At 45.1% G+C, this 19,935-nt stretch overlaps 2 protein-coding genes across 4 annotated transcripts in view; one reads left to right on the top strand and one right to left on the bottom strand.

Annotated features, from left to right (window-relative positions):
* The first annotated feature begins 396 nt into the window (after window positions 1–396).
* LOC127007132 (uncharacterized) lies at window positions 397–8,007 on the top strand. Its single transcript, XM_050877790.1, has 5 exons — window positions 397–560; window positions 1,571–1,698; window positions 5,277–5,465; window positions 6,102–6,178; window positions 7,268–8,007. Exons 1-5 carry the CDS (start codon window positions 397–399, stop codon window positions 7,511–7,513), a joined length of 804 nt encoding a protein of 267 aa, XP_050733747.1. The 3' UTR covers window positions 7,514–8,007.
* The window catches only part of LOC127007129 (mucin-5AC-like), a 296,085-nt gene continuing 276,550 nt past the window's right edge, over window positions 401–19,935 (bottom strand). For 2 of the 3 annotated variants that reach the window (XR_007760078.1, XR_007760079.1), the window contains 3 exons: window positions 14,693–19,095; window positions 8,995–9,134; window positions 401–549 (listed from right to left, as the gene is read on the bottom strand). Coding sequence is in view for 1 of the 3 variants with exons in the window: in XM_050877777.1 (XP_050733734.1) it covers window positions 14,730–19,022 (4,293 nt within the window). In the remaining 2 variants the exon portion in view is untranslated. Of the gene's footprint in view, window positions 550–8,994; window positions 9,135–14,069; window positions 19,096–19,935 lie in introns of those variants that run through there. The other variant, XM_050877777.1, reaches the window with a different exon arrangement.

The following is a 19,935-nucleotide window of genomic DNA, read 5'->3' as shown; positions in this document are numbered from 1 at the left end:
ATAAAATGAAAAATTCAAAGGACAAAATGAGATAATGACGCTAAGTTTGGTTGTTAGGTAATGAAGAGATCACGATATTTAGAACAGTGTTAGAGACAGCACCCAAAATGGTCAGGTATAAAGTACACAAACTTACAAATGAAATAAAAGCTTGATGTGTGAGCAAGTAGAAAGGGCCTGTAATAATGTGAGAGGTCGAGTGAAACATTCACAAAAAAGACTATGTATACTGCCTGTCTGTTTGTCTGTATGTATGTATGTAGCCTACGTATCTCTATCTATCTATCTATTGTGTGTTTAGTATTGTTTGTGTACATAATTACCTGCCCTATGGTGCGCTGCTGAGGCTGGAGAGAAGAGGCGCTGAGAGAGGGTGCACATTATCCCCTTCGGGTCATGCGAGGCGCCCTGAGGCATGCCGCTCGCTGCCGCTGCCTGATTACCGGCCACGGGAGGAAGGCTGGCGCGTGCACGTCATGGTCTTGTGACGATGGCTGGTCTTGTGAGTCCCTGCTTTGTCATCCGTGCGCCAGTGCTGTGTTCACGACCCTGGAGAAAAGGTGAGGCCGTTGTGAGTGTGTGAGGGAGCAAGTGAAATAAGAAATGGGTATACGTTACTTTATCATACATAGGAAGAATCAACACTCTCCCCATTGTATGTAACGAGGTTTGAGGATACCTATTACTACTTTTATCTTCGTATCCTTAATCCTTATCTATCTACAGGCATACAGCGCATGCCTAACTAGCGGAAGTTTTCTCTATGAATTCTCCAACCATCTACTTTGCTGACATCCGTGCCTTCCACCATCTAGCCATTTCCCTAACACTTACGACGTTAACCCATGAACATTGTGCTACTTTAACGTGCGGTCTATCGTCAGTATTCAGTTTTTATCGGCGTCGCAGACGCCGATCAACAGATTGTCCATCTTCTTGTTCTCTTGAAGTTGTTTTCCTGGCTTACCCATGCACTGTAGACATGACATTGTATAACAATATTTGTAAGCCTTGATGGACTGTACAACATGGCATTAAAGTTTTTTATATATTTTTTTACGTCTTGGGCTGTGGGGCCGGTAGGCCTTCATAGTAGGGCCTGATGGTCGGGCCCAGCTTGTTGTGGCGCAGGCAAGTGTTTATAGTGGCGCAATCTTTACTTTTCAGCATTTTCCATTTTAGACCCCTAGTTGCATAATATAAATTGTTGGGGGGGGGTGTTGGAGGGTCATGCGACGCCGATCTAGCACAGTTTTTGTGCTATTAACACTTGTTCTTTAGTATCTTGCAGTTAAATTTCTTGTAGTGGATGTAGATCGCACGGTAAAGTATAAATGACCAGGAAGACCGCACACTAATGTGGCACCGATGAACACGCATGTTACTTCGGCATCTTCGCCTCTCCATCACAAGCCCTCTTAAACACTGCTATTCGTTTCTCGAGTGTTACAGGCTATAAGTTTACTCCTGCACCCATTGCGTAGAAAAGACTTGCACAAACACACAAATTTAACTTTAATACGGTGTTATGTCAGGGATGATACAACAGGAAACCCTATACTGTCTTCAGGCCCAGGATGGCGGCCGCCTTGGTGAAGGTTACGCTGGGCCTGGTGGTTGCGTGGGCGGCGGTGGTGGTGGTTGCCTCCCCCATCGAGGCTGAACTACTCTCACCCTTCTTCATGCCAGCCATAACTGGTAAGTGGTTTTAATTTTTCACACCAGTTGACATTCAAAGGATCTTCCCCTTTCCTGCTCCGTCGTATTTAAATATCAATTAATTTCAAGAACAGATTTCTAAGCATGACGGTGATTGCTGCTCCTACTACTATCACTTTAGAGTTGATAAACCATTAGAAAGATTCTAAGACGGAAATCACACCGAGTTTTATTAGCAAGGAGTCCCCGCCTGGGGGGGGGGGGGGCATAAATTCCCCCAGGGAGGACTCCCCTTCTGGCTGCCGACTTGAGAGGTGTCCTGATAACTCCTCGAACCTCCTCCTTATCAATTTCTGCAACATTCGCGGTCTTCGTTCTAATTTTCATTCTGTGGAACACCATCTCTCCTCCTCTAAACCTCATCTTCTCTTCCTCACCGAAACACAGGTTTCTGAGGCTACTGACAGCAATCTCTACTCTGTTCCCTCCTACTATCTCTATCCTAAATTTCAATCCAAAGCTGGATGTTGCGCCTACGTGCGCAACGACATCACTTGCTCTCGTGCCCACGACCTTGACTCTTCTGAATTTTCCACCATCTGGCTAAGACTTCATTGTCATTCTATTACTAAGTACATCTGTGCTGTTTATCTCTCACCTAACTCTACTAACTATGTAAAATTCTTTGACTATTTGAATTCTAAAGTGGAGCACATCTTGACTCACTCTCCCTTCGCTGAAATATCCATCTTGGGAGATTTCAATGTTCACCACCAGCTTTGGCTTTCATCCTCTTTCACTGACCAGCCTGGTGAACAAGCCTACAACTTTGCTCTCCTCAACGACCTAGAGCTGTTGGTTCAGCACCCTACACGTATTCCCGACCGTCTTGGAGACAGGCCCAATATTCTAGACCTCTTCCTTACTCAGCTCGGTGGGATGACCTGAGGATGTACTTTTCCCGGTTTCGTGGAATGATTATCTTCCAGGCTCAACCGAAGATTCAAAAGCACCTTTCCACTTCCGTCTATCTGATGATCGCCCAGTATGGGTTCCAAAGGGGCTCTTCTCTGCTCTCTAACTGACTGGGCCTCTCTTAGCCGTTCAGTGAAACTTTCTCAGTTGCGCTAGACATATCGGAAAAAGCTTCGATAGTCTGCAATCTTCTTCTTTTCTTGCCCCGCCCTCTTCCCTCTAACCTCTCTGTTCCTTTATCTATCTCCAGTCTCCTCTTTCGTTCTATCTCTGGTGTGGTAGTCGGTCACCTCTCTAAACCTCTCCACTCTGCATTATTCTTTCTTTTCAATGAGAACATCATCACAACAGGAAATGCGAGTTCAGACTGGAGGCTGCAGAACACACTCAAACCTCAGACCTTGCTTTTCATTTTCGATTGGGGGACCTTATCCTGTGCTTGTGATAAACTCAAACTCAATTCTCCACCCAATCTCTGATCATCAAAACTCCATTCCCTTATCCCACCTATCTATCATATCACACCATCTCAGCTAACATCCTTAACTCAGAATCTCAACTGGAAACCATCATCTCCTCTCTCATCATCAGCTTCCGAGTTGGGCGTTCTGTATCATCTCGTTCGGTTCTTCTCCCCCCCCAGTTGCTATCCATATACAGGGCTGCCTCCGTCTTTGTGGAATATGTGAATCTCACTTCTGGACAGAGTGGAGTCTAAGGCTCTTCGTCTCATCAGCTCTCCTCCTCCTACTGATAGTCTTCTACCTCTTAAATTCCGTCGCGATGTTGCCTCTCTTTCTATCTTCTATCGATATTTCCACGCTGACTGCTCTTCTGAACTTGCTAACTGCATGCCTCCCCCCCTCCCGCGGCCCCGCTGCACACGACTTTCTACTCATGCTCACCCTATACTGTCCAAACCCCTTATGCAAGAGTTAACCAACATCTTCACTCTTTCATCCCTCACGCTGGTAAACTCTGGAACAATCTTCCTTCATCTATATTTCCTCCTACCCACGACTTGAACTCTTTCTAGAGAAGGGTATCAGGACACCTCTCCTCCCGAAATTGACCTCTCTTTCGGCCACCTCTTTTGATTCTTTTTTAGGAGCAGCGAGTAGCGGGCTTTTTTAAAATTATTGTTTCCTTTTTTTGTGCCCTTGAGCTGTCTCCTTTCTTGTAAAAAAAAAAAAGGACAAAATTGTAATACGTTCGCTCCTTGGCGTCGGGGTTGGGGGAGGCGCCGTGTGCTGCCATGGCGCGAGAAGATTATGGGTCCGTGGTTAAGCTTGGAGTGACCTGAGCGCGCCTTGAGCCTAGACTTATTAATTAATGCGAGGCGATCTTCACTCAAGGTTAAAACAAAGACAACGAAATTAGCAGTCGGTTCTTGCACTAGTATGAAGCAGCGTTGTTCAAAGGAACCTATAAGCAAGCAGAAGCAGTAAAAGCGGTGGTGGTGGTAGTAGTAGTAGTAGTAGTAGTAGTAGTAGTAGTAGTAGAATAGTCTATTTTCCGAGTGTCTGGAATAAGCTCAGTCCACTAATGGGAACACAATAAGAGTATCTTCCTCCTTGGAGCTTATTGGTTGAGAGAAATCTGGAGAGGAAAAAAGACCGGGCTTTCTTACGTTAGTGTTAATGGGGAAAATATAAGCGTCGAGTTTATGGAAAATGGAAATATAAACATGAGTAGTTTCTTTAAAAAAAAGAAAAAAAGACATACGAATTTGAAGTCTTGGCTAGAAATTGTTATACAATTTGTAATGTTAAGAGTTCAACACAAAGTCTCGGGATATTTCCTGTCACATTTGGCATCAGCAGAATGCCCAAGAGGTTTTTCAGCAAGATTTTCACCGTATTGCCACGAACTTTCCAATGCCTATAAAAACAATGTGTTACGGATAGAGCGTTACCCAGGTAGTGACGCGAAAAAGTCTACGGAAACAGCCAGCCACGTTTACATTACTCAACAGCTCCAATGCTGGACAATGAACACCCCGGGGCGTCAGCAAATGCCATAAATCATACACTTGGCTTCGCCTTCGAGTCGCTCCCTAAACAACCACCCAAAATGAGTTCATCCCGTGACATGATTTCAGTATATGCATATCATAGCACACACTCCAGCACTAGCAAGCAGCAATCAGAGTGCCAGCATCCAAGAACACCTGGCCACTCCGAAGAAAGATGTGGTATGTTTCTAAAAGTTAAAATTTTCATTTATATTGCCCTTAAATCTATAATCTGGTTGTACCGTCGTGCTCAAGAGCCTTCGCTTCAAAGGGTGAAATGGTTTATTTCAGTATTGTATCAATAACTTTTGCAATTGGTAATATGTATAAATGGTATAAATATTTTGGAAATGTTCTTTACTGTTTTTTTACAAACATAGTAGAAGCTAAGGCAAACAAAACAAACATGTACCACGAGAACATGGGTGATTGACAAACTACCTCTATGAGAGCGATAGAAGAAGCCAGAAATCATGAGAGGCCTAAAAATGTTGCCTAGAGAGAGATCAGAGGAACATTTCACTTTAACAGACTATACCTGCCTCTAAGTTAGTTACCCTTGCCAACTCATCTTAGCATGAAATGGAAATGTAGACCTATCTTTACTCACTAAGACTCTTCTCTACAGATATGGGCTGCGGGGATGATGTGGAGGAAGATGAATGTGAGGCTCGGGCTGAAGTGTGCTCTGGCATTCTCCCTGAGCCTAACGCCGACCCTTCTAACTCAAGTGAACCCCTCACAGAAGAATTCCAGGCCTGCCTTATTGCCAACCGCCCCCCGCACCCCCCCGCACAACCCATCCTTGCATCTATGTGTAAGTGTACACACACACAGGTAGGAGGATTATCTGTTGACAACAATATCCTCTGTCTTTACTGAACAAGAAATGAGGTAAGACTAAAAATGAGAAATTACTCAGAAAATAATAAATAAAGCAGATCAAAATGGAAAGTATTCTTCTGATGGGAGGACAGGCCAAGACAAACAGGTACCATAAGGAAAATATAAAAGAAACAAGACACAAGGAAAATGGTAGCATGATAAATAATATCACCAAAAAATGGAAAAAGTAGTTGAAAAGTTTCGCTTAGTCAGTGCAACATCTGTGGTCATATGCCGGAGAGAGACAGGAGTGGAAGGAATTATGGGAGAAGGGAACAGATCCCAGGAGATGGGACACAACCCCTGATTAATACCTGGTACCCATTCACTGCCAGGTGGACAGGGGCGTAGGGTATCGGAAAAGCCGCCCAAATTATTCCATTCCGCCCGGGAAACCAAAAAATGGAAAGAAAAATACCAGTGGAAGGCTAGGTAGATTAATATTGAACACAGATGAAAGAAATAAAAAGGGTGTTTAAGAAACTAAACACATGGAGACTAGTGAAGGTGAAAGGTGTGAGGTTAAACAGTTTCCCACCCAATCCTGACCACTTACTTTCTTTTGCAGTGAACTTGCCTGCCATCCCCCTGCCAATGCCTGACATGGTTCCTTTTCGCTTCTGTGCCCTCAACGTCAGTGGCCTGGTGGGTGCCATCCTGATACTGTATTGTTTAGGATAAGTATATCGTCACCCTCATCAAATAATTGCTTAAGTCATTTCTCAGCGATTTCCAGATTTTTGGTTAAATAATTTTTTTATCATATGTGTAGCCTTTTGGTATGGTTGCCTTTGCCATTCTGGAGTGTGAAGGTTTAGAAATTGAGCTTACCTTTTTTTTGTGATATGAAAATTTTAAAAAAGTGAGTTTTTGAAATCTGAAAAGTACAAAAGACTTTGACAGTTTATCTATGAAGGTGACGATATATCTGTGCAACATATCTCATCTAATTCTGACTTTGTACTAGTTTTACTTATTGAACTTCAGTGTGGAGCACATCTTGATCTTTTCTTCTGATGAAATCTCTAACTTCAGGGTTTATAATGTTCACCGCCCTGTTTGGCTTGTATCCACCTTTACTAACCAACTAAGAGAACAAGCCTACAATTTTTTTTTCTCCTTAATGATCTAGAGCAGTTGGTTCAGTATTTTACATCTATCCCTGATCACTTTTGAGACAAACATTTGAAGCAAACATTCTAAACCTCTTCCTACTCTTTAGCTACACAGCCATCCTGTTAAACTACTATAATTCCTGTTGTGCTCCTCAGACCACAACCTTTTTTCTAAATTCTGTTCAATTGGTAATGTGCAGCCTTTAGATCAGATGGATAAGGAGAATTGAAAGGGAGAACAGAAGTTTTTAGTAGATTTTACAACTATAGATGAGAGAATGGGGAGTCATGTTTGAAACATGTCACAGGTAGAAGGAAAATGTTCCATTGAGCAGTTTAGGTTAAGGTTGAAAATAAGTGTACTAACAGACATTTAAAGTGATCACATCAGCAAGGTTGCAAATATACACACCTATGATGCTACTACCTTCTATTATATCCTCATAATCATTATAGTGAATGAATGATACAGAAAAAAGCTTGTAAGAGTGTGAATCTAAAATTCAGTCTTTATAAAACTGTCTACTTCTGCTTTGTGCACTAAAAAAAAAACTCATTTTCTATTTTGGAAACAAGCTCATGTAACATTTTCGTCGTCTATAAATTCTCTCCTGCACAGCTCAACCCAGACATGACTGTCAACCACACTTCTGTTGGGATGGTGCTTCAGAATTATCTGCCATCGGATGTCCCAGCAGAAGTGGTGGTGTCTGCAGTGTCTGTCTGTCCCAGCCCACTGGTGCACTCCCTCACAGCCTTCATACACTGCCTGCACTCTGCCTGCCTGGTGCTCACCACTTCAGACATAGACCCACCGAGTCCCACCCCAGTCCTTGTCTTGTCCCCTTACATGGGTGCACCATAGCTGTGGTGCTAAACCTTCCAAGATGGTCCTGTCACTAGACTTTGTATCACACATGTATCTGATGAACTCTTGATAATTATTTCATCTAGTATATAAAGCTTTCAAATATTACTGAGAATTAAGTTTGTGAAAATATGACGAGTCAAGCAATTCCCATGCACTGACCGCAGGAGTAATGCTCCCCCATTACACTAATGAGCATTTACATTTTCCAAATTGATATCTTTTACAGATTGTAAAATAGCATTCCCCCAAAACTATGTTTTCGTTGAATAGCAGCTGGAGTTAAGAGAAGGTTGGTTAAGACATAACTGGAGATATATAAATATGGACTAAAGAAATATTTACAAGTAAATACTATAAGCATATAAACAAATCCAGTGATGTCTCTAAAGTTAAAATATCAGTACCAAAGGATTATAAATTTCACTGAAATGTCCAAAGGGTTTGGTGGGAAGTCTTAAGAAATTCTTAATATAAAAGTACCTCATACATACATGTATATTTATTACCAAGCAATATATATGGTGATCGTTTTAGTCATCTATTCTCTCTTTACTGTACTATTTATTTTGCAAGCTGAGGGGGTCATGTATCAACCCAAAAGTCCACCAGGTGAGATAACCGATGAAACACAAAGACAGGTAATTTGGTGATCACGCACTGTGACTAGCAATACTAGATTCTTAAAATTACCAGCAAAACTGGTGCAGTTACTTTGTAAAATATGGATGCAGCCAAATACTAAAATGTAGTGGTTAAAAGATCTTAGTGTTGCAATGATACAAATTCTAACAGTAGAGCAAATTGAATAATAATTTTGCAGATGGCAAGACTGACGACCAAAATAGTAAAAGTAATAAATGGAATACAACTGGTGGCTGGGCTAAAGATGATTCAATGAAGATAAATTCAAACGATTAAGATATGGCAAGAAATACTGACCTGAAGCACTAACAGAACACAAAATATGTGAAGGGGAAGAGAAAAGGAAAACAACAAACAATGGATTATAGGGAAACTCTGGCAATGAGCAATATCAGGCATGGGGATGCCTTTGAATGATGGTGCCAGGAATCCATCCCTCAACAAGCATGGATACTGAGCCAAACACTAGAGATGACGTCTGTGTGTTGGTATTGTGGAAATCCTTAATTAATAACAGGCTGCAAGTTTTAAAGACGTCGTGAACATTACCTAATATTCTAAATACACGTGGAGGACCGTAGAAGGCAATACACTATACCAGTTGTTAACCTGTGCTCAATTGGAGGAAACGGAAAGTCAAATAACTCAAGAACAAGACGTCCTGAGCCTTACCCTGTCCTCTAAAACTCTAAATAAACGCCGAGGATCTTGGAAGGCACTATGTTATAACAACTATTGGCATTAGATCAGGTGGAGTCAACAGGTTAAGTTCAATAACTCAAGAACAAGAACAGTAGAGCAATACCACAACTGTATGAAGCTCAAAAGCTTACCTTCACGTCAGAGTGGGGCTCGACTACCTTCCAATTTATGATGGATGCTCTCCTGTATAGGATAAAGTACTCTGCACCGCTGCCACTTCCCGTATCTTTCCGTCACCTGCCTTCCCGCCACAAGATGGTGCACCACTCTCCTAAGGGCAAATGGCGGAGGCAATGTCTTGAAGTGTTCGAGGCTGAGGTCAAAACAGTTTCGACTCTGACCGCCGCGGTCCGAGCCCCTCCTATTTCTTTTTTCATGTGCCGGACAAGAATATCTCAGCAATATTCATATGCATTGACGTGTGAATGACAATGAACGTCCAAAAGATTATAAGTAATCGGCGCCCCATAATAATCTATTTAACAAGGCCAGGAAGCTAATTACAGGTGATTTACTAAACCAAACACAGCCATTACAAATGTTTGTCACAATCATAATTGGAGACAATGATTTTATTTTTACAAAATTACGTGGAACTGGGCCAAAAACTGCACGGTTCAACTAGTCCCCTACAACTCAACTATAATTGTATCATTGTCGTCGCCTACTTAACACTTCCAGTTATGCAAGGAAATAGTGATCACTTAATTCATTAGGGAATGTACATTTTCACGATTCAGTGCTGAGACAGAAACATTTTCTACTCGTGGCGGGCGAGGACAGCTGCTGAGTGACGGGAGGCAGGATCTGCTGACCTCGACCCTGACAGGTTTGTTTAGAGCTTCATTTTCGTATTCGAAGCATAACTAGGACTAACAATGATATGCAGGGCTTCAGTTTTGATATAACCCCAATATATATATATATATATATATATATATATATATATATATATATATATATATATATATATATATATATATATATATATATATATATATAGCATTCATACTCGCTTCAGCGTAAAAAAAAAAATTACCTTTGTTCTAAAACCTTTGGAGGAATACAAAACGTCCATTGCTATAGTAAGCCGCGGTCTGTGTAAAATTATTAAGACAAAGAATACCATGCAAGTAGGTAATGCTCCCACACCTTTCTGAACCATTCCTCCTCCACTGCCTCCGTCTCCTTATCACGCCAAAAGTTCCTATGGCAAAGTGGCAATTCAGGGCAAGGAACCGTGTGCTTCGGGGCTCTTAATCCTCGCCAACACGCGTCCTTCGCGGGCAACGACGCTATAAACTCATGTCACTTTACGGCATATAGTTCCCGCAAAGAGGCGACGCGTAACCTTGAAGCGACGGTCTTCCTCCGCGTCAAATTGGCTCTTTGATCGCCGCGACCCTCCCTCGATGCCTGCCCATCACCGAGTCTGAGTGCAGCGAAATGTGTGGAAGGGGACGCGTGAGGGGAATGCAAAGGGGAGGGACGCGGGTCGTATGGAGGGGAAATATGAAAGCAAAAGTGATGCCTGGTACGGGGAAGTGACATGTACGGCGCGGAAAAAAAGGAAATAAGAGGAAGCAGCAACTATGAAATGAAGAAAAAAAGAGGAAAAAAAAGGGCTAGATGAGAGAGAGAGAGAGAGAGAGAGAGAGAGAGAGAGAGAGAGAGAGAGAGAGAGAGAGAGAGAGAGAGAGAGAGAGAGAGAGAGAGAGAGAGAGAGAGAGAGAGAGAGAGAGAGAGAGAGAGAGAGAGAGAGAGAGAGAGCAACAAATGTGTACGAAGTTTCCATCCCTGCGCCCGTCAGTGTCTCCCTCCGTGTGTGTGTTCGTGATGGCAGGCCGGAGGGACCAGCGGGAGACGAGGGAATCTTTTCTTCTTTTCTTCTCACTTTTTTTCCTCCTCTTCCTTCTTCTCTTCCTCCTCCTTCTTATACTTCTTTCTCTTACATTGTTTTTCTGATATTCTTGCCCAATTTTCCGCTCTAATGTGTTTCTTTTTCATGTTTACGGTTTCCTATTTGCTACACACACACACACACACACACACACACACACACACACACACACACACACCGCTCCGGTATCTCAATCGGTTAGAGCTCCGCTCTGCAAGGCTTCACGGCCAAACAGGCGGCGGTTCGAGCTCCGCTCAGGCCGGATTCTTTCCGTTGACTAGGAGTGGTTACTGTCCCCCCTTGAGCAAGGTGGATGGGGTGTGTGGTGTGTGAGGTCCTGGCAGTACCCGGAAATCGACAATAATGAGCACTTGCTCACGTCGTGAGGGTACCTGGTGGCGAAAGCGAGTCCAGCTCGTGATCAGGCCGTGGTGAATTACACACACACACACACACACACACACACACACACACACACACACACACTTCATCCATCATACGAGACACCTTTTACAGCTTCCGTCCTGCTCCTGCCCTTTCAGCTCGCCTTTTTCCTATCCTAAGAAAACCTTCCTCGTCTACTTTCATGTTTTTTCTCCTCGGCAATACATCTGCGGGTACTAATATAATTTTATAATGCTCTGTTACGTCCCCTTTTTTTGCTTCCATTTCTCGTCTAGCTTCACAAAATACATTTCCTTCCTATACTCTTTTCTCTTGCTACTTTTCCTTTCTTAATCTCTTCTCCCTCCTACTCGTTTCCTATTCCGTTCTATCAATTCCTCTTCTTTCCTGAGACCACCTGAGGACAGTTCACCTTTTCCCTCGTTTCCTAGTACCATCCCAACCTCCCCTGTCTTTCCCTACCCATGAGCATTCTACGAACTTTATGCCTCGATGATTGTCCACGCTAACAACCACCCACCACCCAATTCCTGCCCTTATTTGCTTCTGGTGTGGTTACGGCTTCGTGTTCCACCCGGGAGATGAGATGACGAGAGGCCTTTGATGGCAGGCTGAGGGAGGAGCGACGCTGATCAAAAGTAATAGGGGGAAGAAGACCTGAGGAAAAGTTACAACGCTTATTGCTTCATGCCCGAACGGAGGCAGTGTGTGCGATGAGAGTATGGGGTCTTCGATAACTGAATTGGTTAGCGATAGACGGATGAATAGATAGATAGACAGATAGACAGACTGATAAATAGATAGATAGGTAGATAGATAGATAGACCGTTTTTCGACACTAATATCGTAATGAGTCGTTAAAGGATGTTAATAAGGATGTATTCTTAGGCGGGGAGGGCACATCGATGGAAACAGATAGATAGATGGATAGATAGACTGATAGATACATAGATAGATAGATAGATAGATAGACCGTTTTTCGACACTAATATCGTAATGAGTCGTTAAAGGATGTCAATAGGGATGTATTCTTAGGCATGGAGAGCACATTGATGGAAACAGATAGATAGATGGATAGATAGACTGATAGATACATAGATAGGTAGATAAATAGATAGACCGTTTTTCGCTACTAATATCGTAATGAGTCGTTAAAGGATGTCAATAGGGATGTATTCTTAGGCGGGGAGGGCACATCGATGGAAACAGATAGATAGATGGATAGATAGACTGATAGATACATAGGTAGATAAATAGATAGACCGTTTTTCGCTACTAATATCGTAATGAGTCGTTAAAGGATGTCAATAGGGATGTATTCTTAGGCATGGAGAGCACATTGATGGAAATTGCATGTTTGTGAGTGGTTATTATAGCTTTCTGAAGACCTATCTATGTTCTTTCCTGTCCTATCGTGCACATATCATCGATTTTTGAGTGTATGAGTAACCTGTTGGTGACTTATGACTCTCGACAGAAAAAGTATTGGCGATCACGTCGAGGATTATAAAGTGTCGATATTCCGTCTTCTCCTTTGATTTATTGCATGGACACAGGAAAGAGAGAAACAAAACTATTCCTCTCGTGCTTGATCTAAAGGGAAATGAAAATAGTAAGGAAAAAATATTGAGTTCATGAATGAAGATTAGATAAATACACTACCAATTAACTAAGTAGTCAAACTGAAAAACAAGCCGTAAAAAATAACTAGTTTTACACACACACACACACACACACCAGCGTTGCCAGATTATCGTGCTCATCACCTTGCATTTTCCGGTCTTTGACACTTGACAGCTGCGAAGAGACATCAGTAATTAACCATTTTAACGATGACTGTAAATGAATCGAGTTTTGGGAAGGAGCAGACAGCTTTTGGGTCGGAAATCAGGGAATATAAGAGGCTGAGTAGGTCAATCTGACAACGTAGACACACACACACACACACACACACACACACACACACAGAGCACTTCCAATCAAGAGCGGATCGTAAAGAAAGTTACAACAAAATTTTCTATCCAAAAATATTTCGCTCCATCTTTGTAAAAATGTAATACCGTGTTTACCGCTACATTAGTCGCCGTAAATGTGAAGCAGAGAAAATTGGAACTCTCTCTCTCTCTCTCTCTCTCTCTCTCTCTCTCTCTCTCTCTCTCTCTTTCTGGGGTTTATATTCATGCTGTCTTTTCTCCAGCACTCTTTTTTTCCGTCATATTCTTTATTTTCTTCTTCTTTCTTCTCTTTCTTTTTTTTTGTATCACCCCTCTCTCTCTCTCTCTCTCTCTCCAGCACTCTTTTTTTTTTCCGTCACTTTCATTATTTTCATCTCTTTTTTTATATCACTTCTTTCCCGTCATCATCACAAAAAGGAAAGTGACGGTGATTTAAATTCAGTTCGCGTAATTGCCTTTTTTCTCTCTCTCCCTCACTTTATTCTGTCAGATTCTATTTTCTACCCCCAAGGCCGCCCCAGCTAATTTGAACCATATTGGATTTATGTGAACTGAATTTGATTATATTTCTTTCTCTGTCGGTAGATCTGTGTGTGTGTGTGTGTGTGTGTGTGTGTGTGTGTGTGTGTGTAGGTAGGCAGACAGGCATGTGCAAACGTAGAAGTTGTCGAAAATAAAAAATAAAAAATAAAAAAATGAAAAAAGGGAAAAGGAGGAGAAGGAAAAGAAGGAAAAAGGATGAATGAATAAATGAAGTAAAAAAGGACGAAATAAAAATCCACAAAAATTACGTAAAATTGAAGAGAAAAGAAGCAGGAAAAAGAGAGAGAAAAAAAAGAGGGATGAACGAAGCAGAGAAACACCGAAGATCTATTGCTGGGGGTCATAATTTAATATTGAGAGAGAGAGAGAGAGAGAGAGAGAGAGAGAGAGAGGGGGGGGGGGATAGAAGGGTCGGTCGTCAAGGGCAAACGAGACGTGGAGAGCAGTGGGGTGTCTCTATTTCGAGTCATCAGTCTACTTGCTTGTTTGAGTGTGTGTCGTTAGCGTGTTTTAGTGGTGTTTTAAGGTTGTTGCTCGGTCTGTTTGGTGGTTGCGATGGTGGTTGTGATGGTGGTGGTGATGGTGGTTGCGATGGTGGTTGTGATGGTGGTGGTGATGGTGGTGGTGATGGTTGTGCCACTATCACTACTATCACATTACTACTACTACTACTACTACTACTACTGAGTGCCCTTCCCTCCCTCCTCCTTCCCGTGATGTCACTATTACTACCTTCGGACTCAATCATAAGGGAATTTGAGCCTCGTCACGTCATGTCCTCGAGGTCGATACACTTCCCAGGGATCAAGGACGTGCGTGACCCCTGAATGATTGCGGCCCGACGAGGTCTACTTTTTTACTCGCTTTCTCATAAACAAGGTCACGATCCACGGACACAAATATATCCCTCAGCAATATCTCTGCCCTCGTAATTCCCATGAACGCACGCTGGACGGGCGGCGAAGGAAGGTAAACAAAAGAATAGCCCTGAAAGGAAGAAAGACGGGACGCACTGCTCCTCCTTACCTCCAGCTGCCGTGGTCCCGCGGAGACGCATCGGCCGCTATTTGTCTCCACCCGTCACTGTCTCCGGCGCCGCTGTGGTGAGCGGCGCCTCGCGGCCCGGCAGGGAACGCAGCACCTCCTGAACCCTCAGCAGGAAGCCGCAGGTCTTGGCGCCGGACAGCGTCGTGGGGGGGACCGCCGGATCCATTCTGCAGGTCACCGAGGACACGCTGTCCCTCCCCTCTTGCGTCGCGGGCAGCTCAGCTTTCCGAGGCCCCCGTACGCCGCCCTTGGGTTGTGATCCCGGCCTCTGCAGTTTGCTTGCCGTCTGAATGTCTTGGTTACGGTCGAAGTTTTTGTAAATTTCTTCATTCTGAAAACTTTCTTTGCTTGTCTGCAGCCCATCGGGTGTCAAAGGCTGGTTCGTTTTTATGTTGCAAGTTTTTTCTTTATTTTTTGCTGGCGCGGCGCCAACTTCGCTCCTTCCCTCAGGTGACGGCAGCTCCAGGTCATTAGTTCTCGTGTCATCTGAAGGAGTGGGCGACACGGACCGCGTGAGACTCAGGCGAGGGTCGTACTCCTCCAAGGCGGCGCTCCCAGACGTGTCGGAGAGCTCCTCCTCTTCCTTCCCATCCTCCTCCTCTTCGTCGCTCCTCCCCGCGTCACGGACAGGACACGGGCCAAGACTCATTTTTAATACTTCCCAGCTCGTGAGGGGAGGCGACGGAGAGAAATTTCCCTCGTCCCTCTCTCTCACAGCGAGCCGGTGAATAGAAAACTTAGGGTGAAATAATGTCGGGGAGTACGTGCGGCAGCGTGTGGCGCGGAAAGTCCCGTCACAGGGCGGCGCATGCACGGACCCTGGGTCAGCTCGGGGCCCCCTGTCGGCCGGCTTGATGGATGCACGCGTCGATGGTTGGGGCGTGTCCCCCCTCGCGGCGGAGAAAGGGACCGATGCTGCCTCTCCCTTACGGCCACTGATAGCTTGGGGAGAGCTTGGGCTTCCATTTAAGTGTGTCAAGACAGGGGCACTCAGGTCTTGATACGAGAGACGAGATTGGTAAAAATTCTGCTGAGATTGACTCACTATTTTAGCTTCATCGCCAAAAGTTTTTCCGGTATAGTTTGGCGCCTTATTATCGTCTATATACACCTGATTCTTTCTCGGCGGCCTCTGCTCTCCTCTCTCTGCTTTCCCTCGCACCATCTCCTCTTTCCCTTTCGTAGTTCCATTGAGCTTGTCGATACATCCATGATTTTTCTCAAGAAATTCACAGGTGAGGCGGCATGTTTTAGCCGCGGCGCCAGAGGCTTGGCGGAGGTAGTGGCAAGTGATGCCGCGGCCGCTCCCTCGATCATCAATCACGTTTGGCGCGTTCCCTTGTTCCCCGGTGTTTTTCAGGAAGGTCCTTGTGGTGCTGCCGTCCTTGGAGATGAAACCAGAAATCTGACTTGTCTGTGATGAATTGTGGCCGCTAGAACCGGCCGGCTCACGGCGGGGACTGACGGTCGAGAAGGGAAAAGGGGGTGGACATGGGAAGGAAGTTCCTGTGGGACTGATTTCCAAGGCGATTCTGTCAGGGATTTCGCAGTTTTGTTTGCTGGTTGATACAGGAGTTATCTGCATAGAATCATTTCTACTGGTAGTATTAGTAGTAATAGTATTATTATTATTAGTAGTAATAGAAGATGTAGCAGCATGCTTGAGGTAATCACATTTGTGGCTCCAGTCCTTGGCGGCCTCGGGACGTGTTGTGTGGGCAACGGAGGATTCGATGGGAGACTCCTCCAGATGTCCAGTGTTTGCAGAGCGCCCTCCTCCCCTCGCCTCTAATGGCAAAATATTGACTCTACCTTCGTCAGCTGGCTCGCCGGATATGTTGGACTTCTCGAACAATTGTCCAACACGTCCGTTAGTCCTTGGCGCCCCCAGCTCGCTGACGACCGTAGACCCATGCAAGGCCTTCAGGTTTGTCTGTGGGATTGTGACGGCTTCCGAGCTTCTGGTGTCGCGGCCTGGCGGGGTTATGACGCGTTCCTGTTTGTATCCGTTTCCCTCTAAATGGCTACTTCTGCTATTCTCTTGCCTCGATTTCTTCTTCTGACGGTCGTTTCTGATGACTTCGTGTTTGGTGGTGCTGTGGTTGTTCTTGTTTCTGTTGTTGGTTCTGCTGTTGCTAATGTTATTGGCGCTGCCGGTGGAGCCGTTGGTTATGGTGTGGGTGGTGTTGGTGGTGTTAGTGGTGGTGGTGTTGCCGGGACTCTGGTTGTTGTGAAGATATTGACAAATCACTGTGTTACTGCTGCTGGTTGTGGTTGCGTTGCGCTGGAGATACTCGCATACGGCGTTTTTATTGTTGTTGGTGTTGCTTGTAATGGAGTTGGTAGCTGTGGGGGTGTTGGCATTGGTGCTGCTGGTGGTGGAGGTGGAAGGGCGTGAGAGGGCCTGGAGGTACGGACACTGAGGAGTACTTTTGGTGGTGACGTTGGTAATACTGACGCTAGCATTGGTGGTGGAAACAGTTTGTGCCTTATGGAGATACGAGCACTTGGTTGATGATGAGGTGGTGGTGGAGATGATGGTGGTATTGGTGGCTGCACAAGTACTGGTGGTGTTGACAGTGGTATTGGTAACGTCGGTGGCTGTGGGTGTTGAGACCGCAGTAGTGACGCGTGAGTTTTGAAGGTATGGGCATTTATGGGTGGTGGGTGTGGTGCTGGTGGTGCCGGTAGTGCTGGGGGTCTCTGGTGGACTGCGGTGGAGGTACTGACACGTAAGTACAGTCGGGGAAGTTGTGGTGGTGGTGGTGGTGAGAGAGGTATTAACAGCGGTGGTGGTGGTGGTCGTGGTGGTAGGGCTTTGTCGAAGGTAACTACATTTTAGGCCAGAGCTGGTTCGCTTAGACACACCTGTACTAAAAGAACTGACAGGTGAGTGCTGATGATTGTCCGTCCTTATATCTTTACCATCATGACTTGAGGTTGAGGCTGTTGGGTCTCTCGGTGAGGTACGTGGAAACTTAACAGTACCAAGTGGAGAAAGTCTAAGGCCAGATGGATCAGTAGATTGCCTCGGTGGAGTGAGTCTGGGGTCAAGAAGGTCTTTAAGTGGAATGAGCGGAATGGTAATTTGACCAGGTGAAGACACAGGTGCCTCAGGTGAGATGCGACTGGGAGCATCGGAAACATGATCAGTTGAAGCAAATGGACAATGTTTTGGACACGATGGATAATTCAACATTCCCGTGTCATTACTTTTTGGGCTTGATAATTGAGTGATCGGATCCAGTACACTATTTTTTGGATCAGGAGAGCTAGAATTACGTGGCTCAGGGTCACCGCTGTTGGGCTTAAGGGGGTACTCAGCTAGACGAGGTGAAGTGCTTGCTGGATTGTCTCTTTCGTGTGCTGCAACCGACGGATCCACACTTGGGTCAGAGTCTCCGGGTTGAGGACCAAGGTTAAGGGCGGCCAAGAAGTCACAGACGGGAGCAGCGCCGGGCTTTCTCGAGGCAGCGTCCAGGTACTCGCACACTCGATGCCGCCGGGACCCCAGACGAGGCGAAGCACCATTGCCTTGATTGCCTCCGTTTTCTCCTCTCTTCCCATTTTTCGTTCCCTCTCCCTTCCTTGCGTCTTCCTCCTGTCGGTCTGGATCCGGGCTTCCTCCTGTGCTTTTAGAGTTTTCAAGACATTCCGTAAGTTCTTTATTTGTTTTTCCAGTGTTCTGATTGTGTGTTCCTCCTCCTCCTCCCCCCCCTCCTCCTCCTCCTCCTCCTCCTTCTCTTTGAGTCCTCTCCAAGCTGGATGGGTAAGAGGGTTCAGTTCCTCCACTTGGTTTGTTGACATCCCGGCAGGAAGAGGAGGAAGAGAGAGTGATGGAAGAAGAGAGGGAGACGGAGGGAGAGGAACCGGAGGGGGAAGAGGAGTAGGAGGAGGAGTGGGGGGAGTAGGAGCGGAAGAGAGGGAAAAACTCCCTGGCCTCTTCCAAGTACTGACAAACCGGCCTCGTGAAAGATACATTCGACGTGGCTCTTGGTCGATTTCCTTCCTCTTCCTCTTCTTCTTCGTTTTCATTACCTTCCTCCACTGGTCCTCTTCTTCCTCCTCCTCCATTACTGTCCCGCTGCGTCACATCCGTACATCCACTCACCTCCACTCCTTTCTCGAGTCCTGTTCTCTTTTCGTTGTCTCCTCGGCCGCTGTTCTTCTCGTCTTTGTTCTCAGGTGGCTCTCGTCTCTCCTCGTCCTCATTTTCACTGTGCCTCTGCTTGCCCTCCTCTTCTTTCCTTCCCTCCTCCAGTGCCTTCAGAATGGCCCGGCTCCTCTCCAGCACCTCACACACGGCCATGGTTCGACCCTCGCTGCCTCACACTCGTCCCTCGACTCGTGTTGCCTCGCCGCCAGCTCCACCAACCCGCCACCTGCACCAGATGGGAAGGACTACCAAATTATACGATCTGATTCCCTTTTATGGGCTGTTTTTATGCTTTAATGGAGGTTTATTCCAATAGAGGGAAGGGATGTTGCCAGAGATGGTTAATTATGTGATTTCGTCTTTTTTTATTTACTTTACGGGAAGAAAAAGTATTATGGAATAGATAATCAGAATAATATCAGCTTTTTACTGCTTCATAAAATACCGAAAGGGACTAACCTAGCAAATGGCATAGGGGAGAGAGCAAATGAGAGACTGTTCCAAAGGTGACACACTTTAAATATATGAGAGAAGATAGAATAGAGAAGTTACTCATGAGTTAGGGAGTGGAGGTGTAATTATCAACATTTACCTAACCCCTTGACTGCGGATTTCATACAAGAAGACCTCACCAAGCTACAGGAATGGAACAAAAGGTGGCTGCTACAATTCAATGAAGAAAAATGTAAAGTCCTGCACCTTGGGAGGGGATATCCAGCACACCAATACCACATGGGAAACACTCCACTATCCACCACAGAGGCAGAGAAAGACCTGGGACTATGTGTTACCAGGCTAACAGGGAAGGCGAAATCCGTACCAATCGCAGCGAACGGGTTAAGCACACGAGGGAGGGGACAGCAGCCTTAGTTAACCAAGAACAGATTAATGACAGACTCCACTGAATGAGTTCCAAACAATCATGGGCGGGGCAATAATAAACCCCGCGATGCTTCACTAATAAGAGCATAAACGTGACTTATTTATAGTTAATGAGGCGGCCTCCACTAATGCGCTCATTATTTAGAATATTCTTATAATAGGAGGGATAAGGACCTGAAAAATC

Source organism: Eriocheir sinensis, chromosome 34 (genome assembly GCF_024679095.1).
Source record: "Eriocheir sinensis breed Jianghai 21 chromosome 34, ASM2467909v1, whole genome shotgun sequence".
Lineage (NCBI taxonomy): Eukaryota > Metazoa > Arthropoda > Malacostraca > Decapoda > Varunidae > Eriocheir > Eriocheir sinensis.
Note: the sequence above shows the minus strand (reverse complement) of the source record. Positions and strands in the feature narration are given on the sequence as shown.